Raw genomic sequence first — 24380 nt, 5'->3', positions numbered from 1 at the left:
GAGGGGACGGATTTAATTTCGATACAACCACATGTGCTTGACCACAAGAGAAGGTAATTATGAAAGGGTGATGACTTCTCTCTTTTGTGGAAACTAATTAAGGATAAATAAAAATGACATACTGTTTGAGCTACACAAAAAAAAAAACCATGAGGCTATATATGATAACATATGACTAAATAAGCTAAAGAGACTACTCTTCATAATAATAATGATTGAAATAAAGACTGTCACTTATTAAACCGAAGTTGTTTTCCATTTTACTAATCAAGATTAATACATAGCACGAAATCTATACGTTTGTATTCCATAATAGTTAACGACATATTGGGACACTTGTGACATTGCCTTAATTCCGTTGAGTGAATTGAAAGTTCTTCTATTTCTCATCAGACGATGGGTGTATTACCGTCTACCAGCCAAAAACCCACCCAGGCAGAATTGGCACGGGCCATCATGTTGTAGCAAACCAAAACAAAGCTGTGTTCTTAGTATTTCGGGCAGGTTAAAGTGAACCAGCGTCCAGGCAAACTGTGTGTACTGGACCGCATGCACGGCGGGAGGTTATTCAAACACTAGGACGGTACATCTCAACTTTCTTAAAATCACCAGTCAGTCCAATTTGTTGAACCCACACGCGTTCTGGTTGACGGTGTCGGTGAATCCATCCCTCTACGTGTACGAGAGCGGCGGAGCCCGCGTGCCGTTTGCGCTTCTCCTCTGGCGGTGGTGCGTCTCCGCAGCCGGGCGGTTCTGCTGCCCCGACCTCAGGCTATTGTTTGTGTTGGGGTCCATCTGGAGAGAGCAGAACAGCTGCTGCCGTCGCCGCGGCGCAAGGGGAGGACAACGTGGCACCGCGTCAACTCCTGATGCCTCTTGGCGTGAATAGCAGAGGAAGATTACGTTTATTTTTAGCGACTATACCTGGGAAGCTCTTGAGATTCGAGAGGAATTGGATGAGGGATAAGCAGAATCTTTTTTTTGTTTGTTTTTTGTTCCCGTGAGGCAGACATAGATTAAAAAAAAAAAAAAAAAGTTTTATTTTATTCATTTCATTTCATTTTGATTTTTAGAAATCATGCTTCTACCTCTCCCATTCCGTCAAAGCTGGGCAATGGCTTACGGCTGTTTTTAAGATGCTGAACTGTACCTCTTCCATTCAGTGATATGTTTCAAAGACTGTATACTTAGAGGCTACCAGTGATAGGCTTAGCGTTATTTGTAGTTATCTAGGGGGTAGCAAAACTAACCGGCGCCACGGTGCATGACAAACTGAGAGTACGCTATACCGCCACAGGTGAAGGTATTTTTTGTTGTGGATGTGATGTATACTGTATATAGAGAGATGAACAGTATATCCATGCATAATTGTTCTAGCGGTGGGACAAAATTTTCTATCCAGTTTGAGTTGGCGTTCTACTGACTGGTTTTCTGTTCCGACCCCGGACCGAGGAGCTTGAGCTTGACCGAGGACAGAAGTTGTTCTGTCCTGTTCTACCTCCAGGCCAGCGGCGTCTCTGTTAACATGTGTGTCTGTCTGATGCATGGGTATATATTTTTGCTGTATGTTTATTTACTTAATAAAGATAAGTGCCATACAATTCATCGCCGTTTGGTTGGATTTCATCATCGATCCATCTACTGTACCACTATTCATCATTGAGGAATATAAGAATATAAAAATGCATTTTTGCCAAGAAGAAAAAAATAATGAACCGCCGCCATCCAACATCCAACCTCTATTTGAGTTCTGGTGCAGGACATATGAAACTGTCTACAAGACGGAGAGAGTATCGACACAATGAAAATTTGACTCTTCGTAATTTATTCACACATTTCGGTCACATGGGCCTTCAGATTTCTGTCAGCCATCAGCGGAACAAAAGCGCCGTATTTCTCAAGAACTGCCTCATCTTTGGTAAAAAAATCTATTTATGATCACAAAGGAGCACCGTGGCCCTCGCTGTCACTGAGTGCCATTGTTTTGACGGTAGGAACTTAGGAAGATGTCAGCGGCGCTCCCCGTGTTGCTGAGTGTTCCTTTGCTCACCCGTCATTGTGTGAGAATATTTAGAACCAGACGCCTTGATTCAGCGAGGATGTGTAGATGTGATGTGTCCGCCGTTAATTGGCTGATTGTTATTTGGCAAATAACAATCAATTTTTTTCCTTTTACATGTTTATTACTACGCACCGAGGCAACAAGAGGTAGTTAACGGTCCCTCGCTGTATTTGGAGTGTAAAGCAGGCTTTAAAAAGCAATTAGGTTGGAATGTGCAGCTGACAACACAGTTTGGTTGCAATCCGCCCACTACTTAAGAAAAGAACACAACATTCGGCTCTTTGAAATGTTAATTACGAGGAAACTTTCTTTTCATCCCCGGCAATGTGGTGCGTGTCGGATTATGGGATGTCAAAACAAAGGAGGACTTGAAAATAAAAATCGTGGGTAAAAAAAAATGCGCACAATACAATAGCCTTTGCATTGTTATCCTGCAGCTGCCGTCCTTGAGGAGTCTGATATACGGAAGGCGAGGCGACGGAGGTGGGGGCGGCGCTCGGATCCCTTCCAAAACACCGCGGCGTTTACGGACTCACAAAGAGGATGTGCAGCCGCCACCGCACCACTCCTTTTAAAGTTGTTATCGGCACGCAACATCGCGGGAGGGGTTTGGATTAAAAGTTTATTTGAATCGGCGTCCTCCTCATAGCCGCCCACTGTGTCCCCTTTCTTTAAGCTCCCCCCGCAGTAGAAGGCTCTCAGCGCCACACCTTGATCTCCCCGCCCCAGTCGCACGTGGCCGCGGTGGAAGGCAGAACCGGGTGCTGGGACACCGCCAGGCAGGGCCGGCTGTGGGCGCGCAGCGTGTGCAGTGTGCGAGCGTTCTGATAGTCGTAGAAGTGGGCGTAGCCGTCGGAGCTCCCCGACGCCAGAATAGCTCCGTCCGGAGAGAACTGGCAGCGCACAGCGTAGCCCTCAACCTGGAACGGGGGGAGAGGCAGAATCAGTCCGAGCCTCGCACCGCAAAGTGAAACCGGGATCCTTTAAAGCTACGTGCCATTTAACCTTTAGTGACTGTTAGAACTGGCCCAACACAGGAATCAAACCTATTCAAGTTTTTGTTTTTTTTCCTAATGAAAGGTTAAACATCTGGGAAAAAAAACATGATGCATGTTGGGCTTGGATGAAGGATGGAATTTGGTGTTTGATGGATGGAATTTAATCATCAGCAAGCACAAATATTGTTAATATAATATTATAATACATAATATTTCTCACCATCTATCTACATTGTACTGTAATTACACTAATAGCTGGAAAACAAAGATTTAACGGCGGCTGATGGAATGCAGGTTTTGCTGACAGCTTCCTTGACTACAGTACAGTGACGCGTTTAGCCGCTCTCACAACAGGAATTTTATGAGTTAACCCCTTGGGGGGGGGGGTGAAATTAAACTCCTGACGCTGCCGATCTTGAGTGAAACCGTGAACACAACCCGACACAGGGAGGTGCCCTGATTCTGCGTGTCAGTGTTACGAGATGCTGTGTATTTTCTCCTTCTTTTTAGGTTCCGTGTTGCCCCTGGTTCAGATGGTTGTCACAGGTTGTCAAACTTCCGAATGTCGACAGCTCCAGCTTCGGGCGGGGAGTCGCCATGACCGCCGTGACCGCCATTTGTTCCCCATTCTGGCATCCGTCCATCCTAAAGCATTATTTTGTCATTTCCTTTTCTGTTTAATATTACAGCCTGTTTATAGTGGTCACCTGTGCTTCAGGGGGATCTTGAAAGACGAAGGACTCACTCGCTGTGTTACGTTCAGCGATTCCCCCAAGGTCGGACGTATCGTAATTGGCAGCCAGACTGTTTGTTCCCCCTTGTTTGTGATGACTGGGGGGGCTCATCCACTTCATTTTACTGTTGGGCCGGATTTGTCCGGTATGTTAATGTATACAGTATTGTATTTCTTGTCTGGGTGGCGATAGGATATGGATTTTCAGATAACAAGATTTGGTTATTGACCCTCCATTAGAAACAGATTGATACGCCAGAAAGATCCATGCATCACTGCTCGCTTTTTTTGGATGCCCATGTGCGTTTGAACGCCCAGGAGAAATTAAGCAGGTCCGGACCGAGAAGCTGAGGGAGAGAAAGTGAATTTTCTGGCAAAAACCCCAAATAGAGCAACCTGTGAAGCTGGGTTGGACCATTTCTATTAAAGGACTAAGCCGGTGTCAAATTGAGTTTTAGCCTGTTTACAAATCAGCACACACATTTTATAGCCCCCCTGACCATGTTCCTGGTGATGGCTCACATTGGTGAAATGTTTAATATTGCCTCAAATTTCCTTTTTCATACCTTGTGAAACCTACCTTAAACCTACCCGTCTGCTGGTCTTGCTGCAAATTACAGTAACATGTAACTGTAATTTGTCATATTTTGGAATTTTACCAATTACTAATATCAAAAGTAGAGTTACTAGGGTAACAGAGACAGCGAGTTCTGCAGCTATGAAACAAAATAAAAGTTCTGCTCACAAGGCCAGATCATATAATAAATACAATGAATAATTAGTCATTTGATTGATGGAAGGAGTTGAAAGATTGTGACCGACATTAACAGATGGAGATTACACACATAACGTTCGTCAAAAACAGCGTCCTGTGACTGGGAACGTATTAAAATATTCTGCTTACTCCTAATTAACTGCAGTTCATTAAAGGAAAAAAGTAAAAATGCGATGCAATGTCTTTTGGGTAAAATGTTTTTAGCTCTAGCGAATACGAAGTGAAACACTGAAAATAAGGGTGGGATAAAAAAATAAGCTGATGAGCAACAGATGCAGCATTTTGCTTCAGTTTATAACTTAAACAACATAGAAACGACCGCAGATGTTTTTTATATGCATCGACCCAGAATCTAAAGAGGCATAAACTGCGTTTCAGTTGGTAGATCGTGTTTTATTTATTTAGCCTGTTTGCGTTATAGATGGAGGTTTCTGATGAAGGTCTGGAGAAAGCACCGCAGGCCATGAATACTGTATATGGATATGAGTCTATATGGCACAGGAATGTTGACTATCAGTTATGTGGGTTGTGTATGTACATGTGCGTATTTGATCTGTGCGATTGACTAGAGTGGGACACTTCCCATAATGATCTGCGTAACCCCACACACACACACACACACACACACACACACACACACACACACACACACACACACACACACACACACACACACACACACACACACACACACACACACACACACACACACACACACACACACACACACACACAAAAAGCAAACAGAAATCAAAAAGCCACATCCTCTGCTGACCTTGTGTCCTTCAAAACGCCGCCTCTTGTTCATGTGATAGGGCCTCTGGGAGGAGAACACTGCCATGTAGTTTCCGTTGGTCTGTGCTACAAAGCTCTCCTCCAGTGGGTGCAGAGCGAGGCTGGGGCAGGTGTAGCGCTCCTGTACGAGAGGCATCATAGTGAGAACAGAGTGAGCGAGAGAGAGAGAGAGAGAGAAAGAGAGAGAGCGAGGCAAAACGCGGCCTCCACCTTCACTTGAATCCTCTTTGACTCAGGGCTGGGTGATATTAAACCTGTGGAGCCTTGGACCTTTGTTGCTGTTTTTCTATAGATTCCCTTCTGAATAGAAGGGGCTTTTAGGGCCAATGGAAAGAAAATATTGACACATGAAAATAATTATTTGAGTCCTGAGAATGAAGTCAGTTTTAAAAAAAAAAAGTCTGAATTCTGAGATTAAACTCAGAATACTACTAATGTATTAATCTCTCAACTCAATTATTTTTCCCCCACATGGCAATATATTATTTTTTCAGGTGGCCCTAATCATCTTCCGAACTTTGTTTAGCACCTTTGTTAAGTGTTCGCCCCTCAGGCATGGAACCCAGCCCAAACTCAGTTATAAATAAAATTCATCATTTTGTCACTTCAAGAAAACACGGCCAGCAGCTAAAAATACAAGGAAAAGTAGAAAAATGTGTTTAGAAATTCACAAGGCCTTACTATAAATCACCCAAAAAGTCAACAAATCATTCCAATTTTGGAAAAAGGTTTAGCCATAACAGGCCAAGACACGTGTCATTACATGGTAAATCTGGTTGGAGAGCTTGGCCGTGGTGCGATAGTCCCAGGCGATGAGCGTGCGTTCAGCAGAGTCCCTGCTGACAGAATCGCTGCTTGTTATGAACTCAGCGCCGCTGCTCAGAAACAAGATGTGCAGGGTCTGCTGGATTCCTGCGTTGTACGTGTTCACCACCTTAACAGCGGACATAAAAGACAATGCACTGATGAGCCTTTTAAAATTGACACGCACAAAAAGATTATCTTTGCATCATAACATGCACGCGCCTGATTCAACCTCGCATATCATGGGCAAGAACACACGTGGTGCGATATTTGGGCAAACTTGGACCGAGCTGTGAAGATGAATCAAGAGGAGCGATGTGAGGATCGGTGCATTTAGTGTGGCAGAAACCAAGCAAGGTGCTTGTGTGGTGCAGAACGCTTCTAGCCTGATTGGACATTGTTCAGGGAACTGTGCTGGGAAAAGCAATCAGCGGGAAAGGATTAGGAGCCGGCCGTGAGATGACAGAACCATCGTCAGTCCACAGCTCTTGGTCGAAACCTGCTGTCAAAGTCAACTGCTGACCCCCCACGGTGTCTTAAAGGGGAGAAATGCACTGTTCTGTCACAAGGCTGCCTATGGAGGCAGCACTTTTGGATGGTATATATAGAGCCTTGTTGTCAGCTAACACACAAAAACTGCAACAAATGACCACAAGTGTTTTTTGTATTTTCTTTTCTTTTTTCTTTACCATCGGAAGCTAGTTAAAATTTTGAAAGATCTAACAAAACACTGTGCACATTAATTTAGATATGATTAGATCAGCAGTGAGTGGTGTAAAACGTATCACAGTTGGTCTTTAAAATAAATCAGGGCTACCAGGACCTCATAAAATTTTACTCGATAAATTGTCATACAAATAAATGAGATTAAGAATTTTTTCATCATATTATAGGCCTATGATAGTGTAATAAAACACATCCACCTGATGAAGAAGCCCATTAGCAAAACGCATTATTTGCATAATTTCATTAGTTGTATCATTTCTTCAATTCCTCTTCAATTTGGATATGGAAATTGGGAACATATAATTGTAGCTCATATTAAACATCTCTCAGCAGCAGCAGCAGCAGCAGCAGCAGCAGCAGCAAGGTTCATGGTACTTTAGAGCTTTAGCTCTCAACATGGAGGTTAAGCAGGGCCGGGTTCTGTCCCGAGGGCCAGCACAACACTCCATTACCACTCCAAGCTGATTAGGTCAGCAGCAACAGCGCAGCTAGTCCGATACTGAAATGAACCAAAACTTCTGACACCCAATGGCCATCCCCGGCGCTCTGCTCAGAGTTGAAATCCCCGTGCTAACCGCCAGGAACGTCCAGTTTTTTCCCACGGCGCCGTTCGGTCTCACGGGCCTAATTTACATACAGCCACCTGAGCGAGCTTGACAGGACTTCACACTTACTGACTTAAGGTGGTCAGTTAGCCCACGGGGCTTGAAGTGTCTCTCGCACTACTCTTTTGTAGACGTGGAGTTTGACCTGAAAGCATGCCGCACGCAGCCCAGGGCTCGGACTGATAGGCAGCAGGATGCCAGCAAGCAGCCTGTTGTGCTGTGGACTGGATCCCGCTCACTCCCTCTGCAAGCCACATTGACACCTGCTGGCAGAACCAATAGCTGCTGTTTGAAGGTAAAGCCCTTGCAGGAATAAGCTCCAGGGGGAGAGCTGTAAGGCTCTGACCTGGATTGTAATGAAACAGGAAATACATTTGGGAGCCATATTTTCTCTAAGCTTCACAGCTGAGCACCAAATATATACATTTTTTGCTATGAACACTGGGATACACTGAGAGAGTTAATTTGGAGTGTTTCTCTTCAATATACTACACCACATTCCAAATTATTATAAAAATTGGATGTAAGTGTCATAAACATTTAATTTTTTGTTTTTCAATTAAACTCATGGATGGTATTGTGTCTCAGGGCTCTTTGGATCACTGAAATCAATCTCAGACACCTATGATAATTGGTTTGCCAGGCGAGCCAAATTAAAGGAAAACTACTTAAGAAGGACGTTCCACATTATTAAGCAGGCCACAGGTTTCAAGCAATATGGGAAAGAAAAAGGATCTCCCTGCTGCCGAAAAGCCTCAAATAGTGCAATGCCTTGGACAAGGTATGAAAACATCAGATATTTCACGAAAACTTAAGCGTGATCATCGTACTGTGAAGAGATTTGTGGCTGATTCAGAGCACAGACGGGTTTGTGCAGATAAAGGCAGAATGAGGAAGGTTTCTACCAGACAAATTCATGGGATTAAGAGAGCAGCTGCTAAAATGCCGTTACAAAGCAGCAAACAGGTATTTCAAGCTGCTGGTGCCTCTGGAGTCCCGCAAACCTCAAGGTGTAGGATCCTCCAGAGGTTGCAGTTGTGCATAAAGCTACTATTGGGCCACCCCTAACCAATGCTCACAAGCAGAAACGGTTGCAGTGGGCCCAGAAATACATGAAGACTCATTTTCAAGCAGACTTGTTTACTGATGAGTGCCGTGCAACCCTGGATGGTGCAGATGGATGGAGTAGTGGATGGTTGGTGGATGGCCACCATGTCCCAACAAGGCTACGACAGCAGCAAGGAGGTGGCGGAGTCATGTTTTGGGCCAGAATCATGGGGAGAGAGCTGGTAGGCCCCTTTAGGGTCCCTGATGGTGTGAAAATGACCTCGGCAAAATATACAGAGTTTCTGACTGACCACTTTCTTCCATGGTACAAAAAGAAAAACCGTGCCTTTGGTAGCAAAATCATCTTCATGCATGACAACGCACCATCTCATGCTGCAAAGAATACCTCTGTGTCACTGGCTGCTACGGGCATAAAACGAGAAAAACTCATGGTGTGGCTCCCATCCTCCCCTGACCTCAACCATATTGAGAACCTTTGGAGCATCCTCAAGGAAAAGATCTATGAGGGTGGAGGCAGTTTGCATCAAAACAGCAGCTCTGGAAGGCTGTTCTGACATCCTGCAAAGAAATTCAAGCAGAAACTCTCCAAAAACTCACAAGTTCATTGGATGCAAGAATTGTGAAGGTGATATCAAGGAAGGGTCCAATGTTAACATGTAGCTTGGCCTGTTGAGATGTTTTTGATTGAAATAGCTTTTGATTTCAGTAAATATGACCTACTAATGCTGCAAATTCAACAAATGACCATTTTCAGTCCTTTATAACCTTTCAAATGTTTTGAAACTCTGTTGTGCATAATAATTTGGAACAGTGCATTTTGAGTTTTTTATTTTTGAAAAAAATACTGTTATCATTGGGAGGTTTGTTCAGTAACATTCGATACCCTAATGGTTGATGACTTGAAAATTATACTGACTGGCATTTGCATCGACTATTTAGGAAAATCAGAGAAAAATATAATTTCCATAATAATTTGGAATGTGATATAGAGTTGTATTCTTTTTTATAGTAGTAATAATAATAATAATAATAATAACAAAAACAACAACAATAAATAATAATAATAATAATAATAATAATATCAACAAATATAGCTGCAGGCAGCAATATACAGGGTCCAGTTTAGTCGTGTTAGATATGTATTACAGTTCTCTGGATTCTGTGCAATGCAACACAATATTCCTCTTTTACCTAAACACCTAAAATGTATTTAAAATTTTAATGCTGAAATTTAGCAGATGGGTGGGTGGGGGGGGCTTACGCACGGTTTAGCAGCTTTGATCAGAGCGACCTTTTCTCCAAAAAAAGCAAATAAATACTCTCGAGGTATTTAATTTACTCCGTTTCCAGCTGCTGCAGAGCAGATCGCAGATGGCTTCCGAAAAATTCCCGCCCACGTTCTTAGGGTCCGCTGGCAAATGCCCCTCGGTCCGTGCGGACCGCGAGCCGTTGTTGGGAACCTCCGCACTAAAGTACATTCCGTCGATGATGGTCGGGTTAATTTCCCACTTTCCTCGCCACATCAGTGGAATTACTGGACATTTTGGTCGAAGGCACTCTCCCTTGTTCACACAGTGAAACGCTGTAGGGGAGGGAGGCGCGCCGGTGCACTCGTGACGCCTGGGCCCCACCAGAAGCAACACCGTCAGCGACACGAAAGCGTCATCATCCGGTCTGTCTTCATTCCGTCTACAGCGCGTTCGTAAGCAGCATTCTCGAGACTTTAAACTTCAAATTCGGAAATTTCTCAACTTTCAATGGGAAAGTGAATTTAGTGAATCTTTTCTTTCATTTTCAACGACTTATTTTTAATTTTTTTTGCATTTCAAGATTCAAGAGGTTTATTTGTCACATTCATATACATACGTTCATACGTATATGCAGTAAAATGTCCTTCCAATGAACCCAGAGATTATGCACAATAGTAACTAAACCGAACACAATAGCTAACCAAATTGGAGTCTGTTTGTTAATGAATGTATATACTATACATATATATTATATATTAGGAGCCTCGCGTCATGCTGTTTTCACTTCTGCTTGGTGTGACCTTCCACATTGATTAACATGGCAGTGGTATGGTACTTGAAGCGTTGCCCTCCCGCTTCTGGTATGGCCCAGAGGTGAGTCTCCGCCGATGTGGACTTTGCACAGTTACCGGATTATTTCTCTCTATTGCTGTGCAACAAACTGGATGAATTTATGTCAAACTTGATTGCTCATCACATATGGACCGATTCACTAATGTAAGCCAATTTATATTTATAATGTATAATTTATTTATAATGAAATATACACAGTCGAAAGGCAATTTCAGCATTCGAATAGTTTATATTTTGATTATTCAAAATCGATGAAATAATATTGACATCATCGAATCTGGGAAATCTGGGAAGTCTTTCGGAGCGTGTCGGACCAGACGTAACTGAATATTGCTGATTCTTTCTTAATTTGCTCTCCTATTACATTACATTACATTACATTACATTTAGCAGACGCTTTTATCCAAAGCGACTTACAATTATTCAAACACTGACGGACGCAGCCATCAGGAGCAATTAGGGGTTAAGTGTCTTGCTCAGGGACACTACAGCATGCTAGCAGGAGGAGCCTGGGATCGAACCAGCAACCTTTAGATCACTGTAAATTTCATCTCGTTCATTTTGTTTATGAACAGTGACGTGTCAGTCAAGCAAGACCACCTGAATATTTGGGGTCAAAGTTGTTTGGTTTTTCACTAATATCTGCTCCGTATGTGGATCGATTCGGATTAAACTTAACGAGATCCTCGTGACATACCGGTTTACACAACACCTCAACCGTGTTCGGATCTTCTGTAATTGTTGCGTTCCAGATACTTTTAGCCGGGTTGGACATATTTTGGCGTGAAATGCATTGGACCGCGTCTGTGATATACAGTCGATCAAATTTTGTTATATTTTTACTATTTTCTGCTCCGTATGTGGATCGATTTGAATAAAACTTCAACCACGAGGTGTTTTAGTGACATCCTGGTTCAAACAGACTGTGTTCGCAGCTTCTGCCGATGTTGTGTTCCAGATAGTTTTCAATTTCAAAATTCAGCGAATTAATCAAAAAATGACTGGAGTCATTTGGAAAGGACACATGTTAAACAATTAAAATCAAAAGCCCCCTGAGCAAAGCGTTTAACTCAGATGGCCAATGACAGGAGCATACTGTCGAAGCGGGCTGGGAATATTAGGCAATACACATTATTCCTATTGGACAATTTGATACAAGGCTCTCCATTCGGTACGATTACTCTCTAAGGTGCACAAAACAAAACAGTTTTAACTGTGAAGCCCCTTTCTCCAAAGAAAAACAGGCAAGTCATGCCAACAGCCTATATAGCAGCTGGTTGTATACAGCTGTATGGCTGGTAGTCACACACTAGAAGTAGGAGATCCTCCAACAACCGCCTGTTACAAATTCTGAATTCCTCTTTCAGGAAAAAAAAAAAAAAGCCCAAATGATTTTGACGTTTTCTGTTAAATTATATACGGCTCTACTTTTATGAAGCCAAACCAGGAGAGGGTCTAGGGCCAAGAGATTTTATTTTTATGGTGTAAAAAACATTATATGTAGCAGCTGCACATTCTCTGGCATTTTTTTATGTATTTAAAATGTACTGAACCATGGCTCCACTGTATCGCAACAACCGGGACCGTGAATTTTGTGAACCCCTACACCTCTGTGTGTGTGTGTGTGTGTGTGAAAAAAGCCTTCACGCTCGCTCAACCGTTGCTGGATCAACAAAACAGGGCAACCGATCGCAGATGGACAAGAGTCCAACTCCGCAGTGGACCTGGAGCAGGGAGGGTAAAAGGTTTGACCTTGCAGACGCGTGAGTCCCAGGCCTTGACCGACGAGCTGTAGCCTCCGCAGAGGAACACGCTGCGGTCGCCGGGATGGAGGGCCACGCACATCACCTTGAACTGGTTGTCCACCTTGGCAATCTGCTGGCCTGCAGGAAAACACAAGAGAAGGAGCCGGATAGAATTTAGGGAATGCAGGAGTGAAATTTTTCCTTTTTGAAATATTTTTAAAGGAAAGGAAAGGAAAGAGAAACAAACCGAATCTCTGCATACTTATGAGCTAAATCACATTCAGTCAATGAAAGGGTGCGTTGTCCTTTCGAGATAAACTATCTCGAAAGGACAGAAAAATAAATGTATTTACAGAAATACATTTTGACCGGAGCCTTGAATGTGGAGATGATTGATTATCAGAGCATCGTGTACATTGAGAACCTTGTAGGAAAACAACACCACTTCCCTGAGGTTCAGCAATGTGTACATATGTGTGTGCGTGTGTATGTGCGTGTGTTTGTGTGTTACTCGTTTGTGCGTGCCCAGTTCCATTGTGGTGAACCTCTACTCTACTCCGCTTCATGCACCTGGTTCCATTTTTCCTCAGCATCCCCCGAAGCTGCGAGTGATGACCGAGCAATTACCCTATCGCTGTTCCACCTCTTTCAGGGGAACACGATGGCTGTTTCTGTGGCTTTTAGACATATCTACCAAAAAAAAACAAAACAGCGGACCATACACACCCCGTACGAGTGAGAATGTGCGTGTTCTGAGCTCCCTCCTCTCTGCAATGCACCATTAGTGTAAAAGGTTATCTGGTAAAAGGTCAATACAACAAAAATAAATTGACTTTTGAAATAAACATTTACTTTGTGCTTTGTTTGAAAACCCAAATCAGGATTATTCATTTTTTTATGTTGTAAGGACCTCCAAACCACATAAGATATTACATTTAATTGGTAGATTAGTGATTTTCAACCTGTGGGCCATGGCCGCCTAGTGGTCGACGGGTGTACTGCAGGTGGACCACCAACATTGGTGACACAAAAATGTAATGTAATGTTTTTGTTTTAAAATAAAAAAATAAATGTAATTTACAAAGGTTTCAAAACTCCTTTAATTGCATTTTTCTACACACCAATACAAATCAGTGGCAGGCACTAAAGTACCGTGATGAATTTCCTACCCAATAGATATTACTTATTACGTTGATCACATTTTGTGATTTTCAAATGGACCATGAGTGAGAAAAGATTGTAAACCACTGTTTTACTTATTATCCTCAACTCTTTTAAGCTGAACAATAATGCAAAAGAAAGACCCACAAAAATACAACTTTTACCTTCTATTTTCTATGATAACAGGCCCCAGACGGAGACTTCCTGCAAGACTCAAGACTCACGAGAATCACTCATGTGAATTACACCTGTTACATTTTCACGATATGGAACAGGAGGCGTGCAATCCGAGAAGACACTCAAGAAGGGAAAATCACATCATTGTGAGTGTTATGTTCTATGTCTGAAATAAAGCTGGCACAAAGGCACGTGTCAACCAAAGGAGCGCTTGACAAGCTTCTTTGAATAAAACATCACTCAAGATAATCTATACTGACAAGGGTGTAATGGTCTATAGAGGAGACGGAGGGGAAGGTACTCCACTGTTTTGGCTGTGGGTCGGCTACACCCAGTTTTATCTAAATCGATTAAAAGTAAGATGCAACGCCCCGCAAAACAAAAACAGTGAGGGGCTTCAATATAATTGAGCCTGAAAGGGTATGACCAAAAAAAACCCCCCCAAAAAAAAAAAAAAAAATAAAAAAGTTTCCTAAGAATGATGAAGGAGGGTACATGGCGGGAACCAAGCCTGACTTCAAGCCAGCAACTCTGCCAAAGCCAATGCAAAAAGTAATGTGGCCGCAGTAGCTGCTCATTAATTTGTCAAAAAAAAAAAAACAATCCAGGGCAGTCTCACAGAGTTGGCCTACAGTGAGAAAAAAGCCCTTCATTATACACCGGTTCCCAGAACTTCTGAGCAACTGCAGTATAGGAATAAGTCAGTTTATAAACCGCAGCAAAAAATCAAAACATAAAGAAAATTACTCATTTTCTACCCAGTTTGATCGCACCGATCCAAAGCGTTAACAGGCTGCTTCTCTCTGGCCCAGCTCTGCCCTTATGCCTGGCAGGGCGGCCTCCCTGCTTAATTGGCTTGGCCATAGTCATAGGAGGAAGCTCTTGTCATCAACAATCAAAGCTCATGTTTGGGCGAGATGAGAAACATTAAACATTCTTCCTGTAATAAATAGTGCCATGTCAGGCTTTAATTAGGCGGGAGTAATTCTTCCTTCCGTCCTTCTCTAACCGTAGTCCTCCCAGTAGGCCTTCTGAAAGACCTGTGTGATCGTCCTGCAGAGCTGGCATGGACGACCACAGACACAGAGAACCTCAGGACAACAGAATGATTTTAAAGCAGAATAGAATGGCACTGAATCAGATTCTGCCTGCCTCATTACTGGATATGCACTTTGATCTGGGGGACGGGGGGGGACGGGGGGGACGGGTACTGCCAGTGCACGTTGGCTTAGGAAAGAAACGCTTCTCCAGGGTTTGATAAGCTATCCCCAAAGAAATGTGCGTGACCACCATATTGAATTGCTTTACTAGAGAGCTTCTCTCTTTTTATCAAATTTTCTTTTATTTTTTAATATAAATGCCTCGGACTACTTCGTGCTTTGTTTATTTTTTTTGTGTGTTGTTATGTGCACCACCGCCAGGGATAGAGCTTTGCTCTCAGATAACTCTTCAGCAGAATAATATTTCTCCTAAACAAGGATACTAGGATACTACAATTTTGCTTGTTGTTATGTAAGTTATGGTCAGATCAACGCAACCGGTTGTTCCGATCTTGATGTTTTGACTTGGGAATCGATCATCACATAAAAATAACCATAATGATACCATGTGTTTCGTTTAATATTTTTTTTTTTTTTTCATGATTTTGATTTTTTCATTAAATTGAATGTGTATCTGACGGCGAATAGACAAACAATTAATTGCAGCAAATAATTGCGTAGGACAAGAAAGACTTTTCCTTCCACTTCGTCCCTCCACTTCGCACGCACGCACGCACGCGCAAAGGCATTTAGATATATATTTTTAATGTCCACATTCACCAACCTTTACTGCCCTTCTATGAGAAGACTTTTTTTGAGTATTTTATCACGACACCGGGCGCATCACCCATTGCTATTCTTTGTAAGTGGCTCTGGTAAGACGGACGGCTTTAACGACTAAATGCAAAAATAAAGTAATTATCTACAGTATATACAGTATATATACAACAAATATACTGCCATATTTGTGCCATGAAACATGCCATTCTGTGTTTCGATCGTGACTGTTTTTTTTTATTTTCTGTATTACAGGTAAGTGTATCTTCAAATTCACATACATGCATTTGTAAAAGTTTACCATCCGGCTCCAACCTTGTCCAAAGTAAAAGTGAAAGGACAGCTCTGTACACACGTCTTGTACCCTCTTTGTTTACCGCTGGGTTTTTTTGGAAGCGCAAGGACGACACACGCTCTTGCCAGCGCCAGCAGGGACTTGGACAGGAGCCTTAAGTCTTGTCACATTACACATGCACACGCGGACACGTCAACCTGTGGCAGGAGCCTCCCATCCTGCTTTCCCAGACAGCCTCTGCCAGTCAACTCGGCCAAGGTTAGCTTTGAAAGACCTGGGCAACAGATGCCACTTCAAACTAACGCCCTTCAGATAAAATTCATATATTCTACTACCCCAGCTCTCTCTCTCCAGTGTTGCTCCCTCTCTCTCGCTCCTCAAATGTGTTCCTTCAAATCAAATCCCTCTCTCCCACTACTGATTGCTATTCAGCTGTGACAGTCTGTTTGAGAGCCAACGTGAATGGATATGGGATTCAACAAATTAAATTGGACACAAGGGCTACAGCAGATGGGGAAAACACACGCAAGATGGCCAGGCAAAATGGGAGACGCGCACGACACAAGACGCGCACGCACGCACGCACGCACGCGACCATTCCCCATGGCAGCGTTTCTCTGCACGCAATCCATTTGTCTACAACATTTGCAGGTGGGGTCGGGGGTCATGAATAGCAAGTACGAGACTCTCAGAGATCATTTAAGAATCCGCGATCCTATTTAGATGGGCATTTGCCGAGTTGTTTTCTATTAGAGGAAGAAGAAGCGCTGCATTTCTGAAGGACATCACGGCTCACGCTCCGTCTGATTACTATTGTCTGAATTTCGTTCCCGGCTCATCTTACTCCCCATAACCAAATTCCAAGCTCCAGTGCTAAACTATCATTTGTTTATTACTCGTACAAGTTTTTGGTAAGACCTACCCTTCCACTGTGCAGCTCCTTCATTTTCCCTGTTTCATGGTCAATGGAGAAAGTGAACTTTAGAGCTATGTGATGAGGTGTAAGTGCCAGTGCCCTTTGGAGGACCAACGCAGATTAAAAACTAAGTCTAAATTACAAAGAATCAACGGATTTGTGAGTGAGTGAGTAGCTGAGGATATAAACATTTGTTTGTTTATGGTTGTCCTGGTTGACATCCCAGTATAAGGTCATTCTGGCTGCTCCTGTGGTGATATATCCATTATTGATCCCCTTCTGGAGCTGCCTGTGTGTTTGATAGGCTGCCCCAGCTATTAGCCGTTGGCTTTATTGGCAAAATCGACAGGCATGCTGAGAGAGGAAGTGCAAACTGAAGCAAGTCATCATGGGAATGTGACCTGGGAGATATGGAAGCAACTGGGGGCTCGGAATAATGCCTAGTGAATGTTGAAAGCATTATGATAAGCCTCACAATGTTTGTCTGCTTGAGAGATAATTGAAGCAAAAAAAAAAAAAAAAAAAAAATCCAATTAATTTTCCACACTGCTAGTAGGAGACAAGCTGAAAAATTGATCTCTGATATGTTTGATGTAGATACAGAATAATGAATTTTAAATGAACATGGACTCACATTTTAGAATTTAAGCCATTGTGATAATCCTGAACTCAAAGCAAGGAAATTAGTTCCATTGGAAGTCAGTTCACAAATGAAAGCTTTACCAATATACATGCATAATATAGACAGAATAGACAGAATATAGATGGCGCCAAGGTGCACTTGGGCAGAAAAATTGACTTTCATTGACTTTTAAAAAAAAATTCCCCTTGAAATTAATCGTGTGATCACATGAAACAGCTTGGGGCCTTTCGAGCGTTTCCAGGGTAAAAAAAGGGAAGAAAGTTTGATCAATTATTCAGCAAGTGCTTGACCAAAAAAAAAATATATATATAATAATAATAATAATAATAATAATTCAGAAGAGGGGGCGCTTACGCTGCTCACCTGTCTCTACATCCACTATCATCGCCCTGCGGTCGAAGGAGCCGGTATGGAGGCTGCGCCCGCAGGGGCTCCAGCAGGCGTCTCGAACCGCTTCCGAATGGCACGAATAGACCCTCAGGCAGCGGCCGCTCTGCGCTCCATCCCACACCTACCGGGACAGAACCAAAAGTAGGAGTCCGCACCGCACCTCTACCAACATCAAATATTTACAACAGCTATTCATGTATTTTATACCCAAAATTAAAATAAGACAACACTTTATTGATCCTCAGGGGGGAATTCGGTTGTTTCAGCCGCAGAAAGTTGACAGAATGGCAGGTGGCGGGTACATTAAAGTAAAGTACAAGCCTCATTAGATAACGAGGCAATAGAATAACACGTGACACTGCAATTCAATCCGTTTTACACATAAAATCTGAACTGCAGGGGTACGTATGGGCTGATATCGGATTGAGTCAGAGTCATCCGAAGCACAGCATGCATGGCAGCAAGGATCCTTAGCCACAAGAGTCCCTTTCAGTGACATCCCGTTCAGGAGCGAGGGTAAATTTAGAGATGGACAACTCGCACTGACTCTTCCGCCCACTCGGCACTTTGAAGGAACGCACAGTGAAATGGAACGCCGGGAGAAGGGAGTGGCGTAGAAGAGGAACAGCAGCTGCTTTGACACACCGCCGACTGGGTGAAAGTACCTGTGCAGTTTCCAGGAAGTTTCAAGACAGTTTCCACAGAAATAAGCACTTTAGAGTTAGGGACAAATACTTCCAAGTTTCTCTCCAGTGCTCTGACGACTAACACTAACAATGCAGCTATTTCCGCGATTTGAAAAGAAAGACTGACAACAGATTTGACGAGATCACGACGTCTTGCTCCCTCTTTTACTCTCTCACCGAGCCCGGGAAAGACACAGCGTTGATCTGAATCTAAACTCGTCAAATGGAAGAAAGAGCTGCTAATGTCAAACCACTTTAAAGATCCAGATGCAGATCCAGATTTTGTGGGATGGGCACGTCTAAAAGTGAAACTACCCTTCTAATTATTTCATCAGGCTAATTACCTTGGTGTGCGCCAATACATTGATTCCAACCGGGAAGTAATGGCCTAATTCTATTGTAATTTCAGAGGTTTCTCTTAACCTAGAAAGCACAAAAGAGGTGGGGGGGAAACCTCTCACAGCTCGCTCTCAAGCACGTTATCAGGTTGGGTTTTGCAATGTGATAGCAGAGGGACAGGACCAACCAAGGTGAAATAAAATAAAAATGATTCATCATCTTTTAGGAATTATTTCCACATCCCGGAGATAAAAATCCCAAATAAAATGTTGCATTACCAACGTTGTTCCTGTTTAATACGAACAAGTGTACCTTAAGCAACTGAATTTTTAAACAGCAAACGATCTAAACCGGCCTCCGAAATGCAAATGGCCTTTCATTTGAGGTCAGCTGAGCCCGAGGAAAACCCGTCCTTTCTAATTACAAACCATTTGGTCGCTGCCACTATCCGCCCCGGGCTGTTTTTCCCAAAAATCTGTTGACTTATCAAGCCATGTCAGAAGAAAAAAGGGCTTCTTCCCCAGTTCGGCAATGCTCTTCTCTCCCTGGAGCCCAGATTCAAATTGAGTGGGTGGTCTGCTTGCGTGCCCAGCAAGGTTTTATATGATGAGAGTTTCTTCGGGTTGCCCGCCACCGCCAGGCCCACGGAGAAACTTTGAAGATTAGGAGGGCACTATAGATTCCTCTCTGCCCCGCTCTCTGCTCCATTATTAAAGAAGACGGCTCGCTCCGTGCAGCATGAAACGGCATGGGGAAGTACCGCAGCTCGCATAGAAGACAGAGCAGGGGGGGGGGGGGCAAAAGAGAGATCGAAAAGAGAGAGAAAGAGAGAGAGAGAGAGAGAGAGAAAGAGAGAGAGAGAGAGAGAGAGAGAGAAAGAGAGAGAGAGAGTGACATAAATCCTCCTGCCGCTTCTTTAACAAACGGAATCCCGGAGATGCCCAGAGGGCGGGAAAACGGGCTGACAATGAGGGTGAGGGACTGAAAAGCACAGAGAAACAATCTTATTTACAAAAGACATAAGTAAAATGCAGAATGAGTGACTGGACGAATATGAAGAGTGTGTACTTTCCCCTCAATGTCGGTACCAAAGGAGAAAATAGGCATCTTTAAAGGGATTCTTCATCAGGTATTTTGGGATAAAGGGAAAGACTGCCCTCGTCTGGCAGGAAGAAGCTCCGCTGAGCGACAGCATGAATGAATAACTCCACGAAAGCTCAAAAAAATGACACGTGTGACAAAACACTTGAAATAATCGCACATTCGTTACGACTCATTCAGAAAACCACTTTATAAAACCAAACTGGTATTTTGTTCTTATCAATTCACACCTGCTGTAGCCATGGTGACAGAAACTGGAAAGCAGGAGAGGGGAACTCGGAGCCTGAAGGGTGAATATAGAAAACGCAAGCCCACAGAGCAAAGTGTGGGGATCGAACGGGAGTGGAGCTCTGGTGTAGTTTACACAAAATAGGGCGACATCAGAACGCAGCACACAGAGCGGCGGAAGGGAACTGAAGCAGATTGGAAAGAATTAAAGGGCACGGCACCCCGGCTAGTCTGGTGCATTGACGGTAAGTGGATAATCACAGTGGTGCTAGTTGACATTCTCTACAATTGGGGGAACGTTACAGGCGGAGTCCAGATATCAAATCCACCCTGCCGCTTTACACCGCCTACGTGTACCACCAACCAGTTCTTTTGCTATCAACAGCTGCCGAGCAGCCCCAAAACTTCAGATACAACTGTACTATTTAGCAAACCATCTTCAATTTATAATTAGAGGGTTATAAACAGAGCAACAATTGGGCCATGGATGGCGAGACATTGAACAAACATAATGTCAGGAGTTATCAATATCAGATCTCCCATTTCTTACTGAATCATTAAGGAAACATAATTGCTTTAAAAACCCATTCATCGCTACAACTCCGTCAGCCTGAAGGAGATTCCTCAAATTGCGCCAATCTGGCACAATCAGGATTTTCTGGTTAAAAACCGACCAATAATCTTCAGGTCTTGGAAAAGACAAGGAATTACTCACCTGAAACGCATTTTAGAAAACACTTCACTTATATCCTTCCCAACCTTAACACAAAGGTATTATGTCAGTGGCCATGGCTTCCTTCAATTCCTTCAATTACAGCAGTACCTAAAAGTTAAAATCAAATTGACGAACATCCTGTAACCACCACAGATGACTGAACATCTCACTCATATAGGTCATTTAAAAAAAATCCCTTCTCCAGAATATACAAACTTTTATTAAAAACAGATGACAACTTATCTTCACCTACCACGGAATGTGAAAGAGACCTTGCTGTTCCCAACGATATCAACCTGTGGAAGCTGATTTGCAACAACACCATTTATCATGCACCTGCAACTGCAAATGAATCTCGTCCAATATAAGATTCTGCACAGAGCTCATATCACCCAACACAAAATGTTCAAAATGGGTTTTGTGGATAAAGACGTTAGTTCTCACTGTTCCCATACTGCCAGAGATGACTACTTTCATGCATTTTGGCTATTCCTATCAACCTTTCTGGATCCCAGCATTCCAGTCTGCCCGTCTGTATGTCTCCTCAGTCGACCCACCACTCAGACACCACCAACCCATTATGATCGCCTTAGCAATCGCCAAGAAAATAATATTACCTCAATTGGAAATACAGAGATCTCACCACATCCAAATGGTTAAATTTATTAACAGAATACATCTCAATGGAAAAACTATTGGCAATATCCAAAAACAAGGATGATTCATTTAATGAAATATGGGCTACTTTGATCACTGACGTAACTCCATCCATCAACCTGAGTCTTCCTAAGTCGGGGCAATGTCGTAGTGTTTAGGGGCATGGCCACGTGCCAGTTTTCCTGGACTAAATTGACAGTTTTTTCGATACATGTTGTCGTCTGAAGTTTATGTTTTTCAGTGTACATGTTGTTGTTTAGTTCTATGTTTATGTTTTTCCATGTACACGTTGTTGTTTGTTCCTATGTGTGGCAGACAAAGGGGCGTGGTCAAGCACCGGCTGCGGACGACAGCACGATTCCCTTTCGTCTCCCTCCCTAAACCCTTACCTGTGGGCAGAGACTCCCACAAGTAAGGGTTTAGGGAGGGGTCTATCTGGCCGTTGTGCGCCACCATGGCGAGAGTTTTTATTATCACCTTGAACATTAAGGTACGCTGGCCACAGGTATCAATCACAATTGATAATGATGAATATTATAATAATAATAATCATGATGATAATCCTTTTGGGCGCAGGGGAAATGGCGTTCCACTGCTGGGCTGCTGACAAGCCTGTGTGCCAACCCCCTCTGCAAGACAGACAAACATTAAGAAATCTTCCTGCCTCGAGTCAGATTTGAGGCAGCTTGGCGGCCGCAGGAAAGGAAACCATGCCGTCGTCCGCTTTGTCCACCACAATATTTTTGTTTTTCCATGGACATGTTGTTTGTTTCTATGTTGATGTTTTTCCATGTACATATTGTTGACTGGTTCTATGTTTAATTGTTTCACCCGTGGTGATTCTCCCCCTCTTGGAGTCGTGATTAGTTGTTTATAGACCCAAACATGGTAAGATAGTTCACCTAAGAGGGGGACTGGCGGCGGTTCTGGAGGATGCTCTTGTCATCCTACAGGTCGTCCACAGGACAGAGTTGTTGCAGCAGTTCTTGACGATTTAAGAATGAATAAAGAGAACTTGAACTCCACTTGCAGACTAACTCTGTCCTAGATGCAATAGCATACAAATACTCTGTGTTGTATGCCCAGCATGCTGACAGCACAGGTTTAAAAAACAAAAAAAAATCAACAGCTGCCAGTTGAATGTATGTCAGGGCTCATGGGTCTCTCTCTCTCTCTCTCTCTCTCTCTCGCTCTCTCTCTCTCTCTCTCTCTCTCTCTCTCTCTCTTTAAACAATTGCTCAGTTTAGTACTATAAAAGGTCAAGTGATGCAGGTACCCGCTGGTCACCAGTGATGGAAAATTTCCATATATCTAGGATACGCCGATCCACCTGCAGGATGTATTCACCGGCTCAATACTCTATGAGGACTCTGAATAATAAATAATTGGAATATCCAAGCGTTCGATTTACATAAACATACAAGAAAGACAAGGGGTGCCACATGATTTGGCACCGGGCAGAGCAGCTTTGGCACAGATGGTGGAGTGGTTTGGGGAGAGGAGGGAAAGAGGAGAGACGTTTGTGTTGAAATGAATTTTGTCTTTGAGTTTCTCCTCTTCCTCTGAGGTACCTGGGAAATGGGTTGTTGAGAGACTGTGAGGCTGTTACGGCTGTTTATTTTTTTTATGATGGATTTTATTTTTTGCTCCATAAGTTTGTTTAATGCTCAGATATCCTTCATGATTTCTCACAAAAAAACAAAAAAAAGTGTTGTATGTATGTATGCTGAGCTGGATAACGAAATATGAGTATGCGTGTAATTGACAGTAGAGTAAATTAGTAAAGTAATTGGTGTGTTTGCCAAAATAATTGACTGATGGGTAAAGTTTAGGCAGTGCAAAAGTGGCCCTTGTGACTCATTTGGGAGAGCCAATGGTTGTGTTTTTATTACCTTCACAGTCTTGTCCATGGAGGCGGACAGCAGCAGATGGCTGAGGTGAGGAACTGGACACCACTGGATCGTGTTCACCGGGCCCCGGTGGCCCTCCAAGCTCATCAGGGGCCTCTTTGGTACCTGCGAAGGCTTCGGCTCCTGGGTCAGGTATGGCTCGACCCTCTCGGAGACTTCGGAGAGCAGCTTAGCGAGTCTGGCGTGCTCCACCGGAACCTCCGCTCCCGATGGCTTTGGGTCGGCCTCCGGGACTGGAGATGCGAGTCTTTGTCTCTTGGAGACATACGGTCTGACGCCAGATGGAGCAGACGCCTGGGGTCTTTTCGCCACGTTGGACAAGGCATGACGGGATTGGGGTTGATGTATCAAAGACCTGTTTTGATCTACAACAGAGGTACCCAAAGGAGGCTGAAGAGAAGCATTTGTCGTCCAGCCACTGCGAAGGTTCTTAGGGGGACCACAGAAACGGGACGGCCTACTGTCCCGGTTCCGCTCATCAGCGGCGCATATGAAAGGGGGAGAGGAACTTTTCCCACTTTCTTGAGCCAAAGACCCATCCTCCGAATCTGAATCCTCATAAGCTACTAATGAGTTCATTTTCTAACGGAATTCTGTTTAGAAATAGAAGGGGGGGAAAGCGTCATCTGCAGTAGCTTGGAAATGTGCACGGTTTGCACAAGAGCGACTAAGAGTGACTAAAAGTAATATTAAAAAATATAATAATAATAAAATTTAAAAAATAATAAAATACCTGTGGAAAAAAACATTGTCAAGTGCAGGGAGACCTTGTGTGGTTGTGGCCACTTAAAACTAACTTTCTAGATGCTCATAACCAACATATGGAGTTTAGCCGTCCACGTATAAACGCATTAGTTTTGATCTGTCATAGTGAGAGACGGTCGTTATGGACGCACCGGCATTTTGAAGGCTGCACTGACACGCCACACAGT

General features: G+C 43.4%; 1 protein-coding gene across 1 annotated transcript; it reads right to left on the bottom strand.

The window, feature by feature from the left end:
• Window positions 1-1873: 1873 nt before the first annotated feature.
• Window positions 1874-24027, bottom strand: wdr25 (WD repeat domain 25; the record flags this gene model as incomplete). The annotated part of the gene is made up of 6 exons (XM_080011991.1): window positions 1874-2982; window positions 5344-5484; window positions 6127-6297; window positions 12421-12551; window positions 17786-17933; window positions 23431-24027. The coding sequence occupies 6 exons, from the start codon at window positions 24025-24027 to the stop codon at window positions 2761-2763; spliced, it is 1410 nt and encodes a 469-aa protein (XP_079868117.1). The 3' UTR covers window positions 1874-2760.
• Window positions 24028-24380: the final 353 nt, after the last annotated feature.

This window comes from Zeus faber (genome assembly GCF_960531495.2).
Source record: "Zeus faber genome assembly, chromosome: 13".
Taxonomy (NCBI): domain Eukaryota; kingdom Metazoa; phylum Chordata; class Actinopteri; order Zeiformes; family Zeidae; genus Zeus; species Zeus faber.
This window is presented reverse-complemented; position numbering and strand designations above follow the sequence as displayed.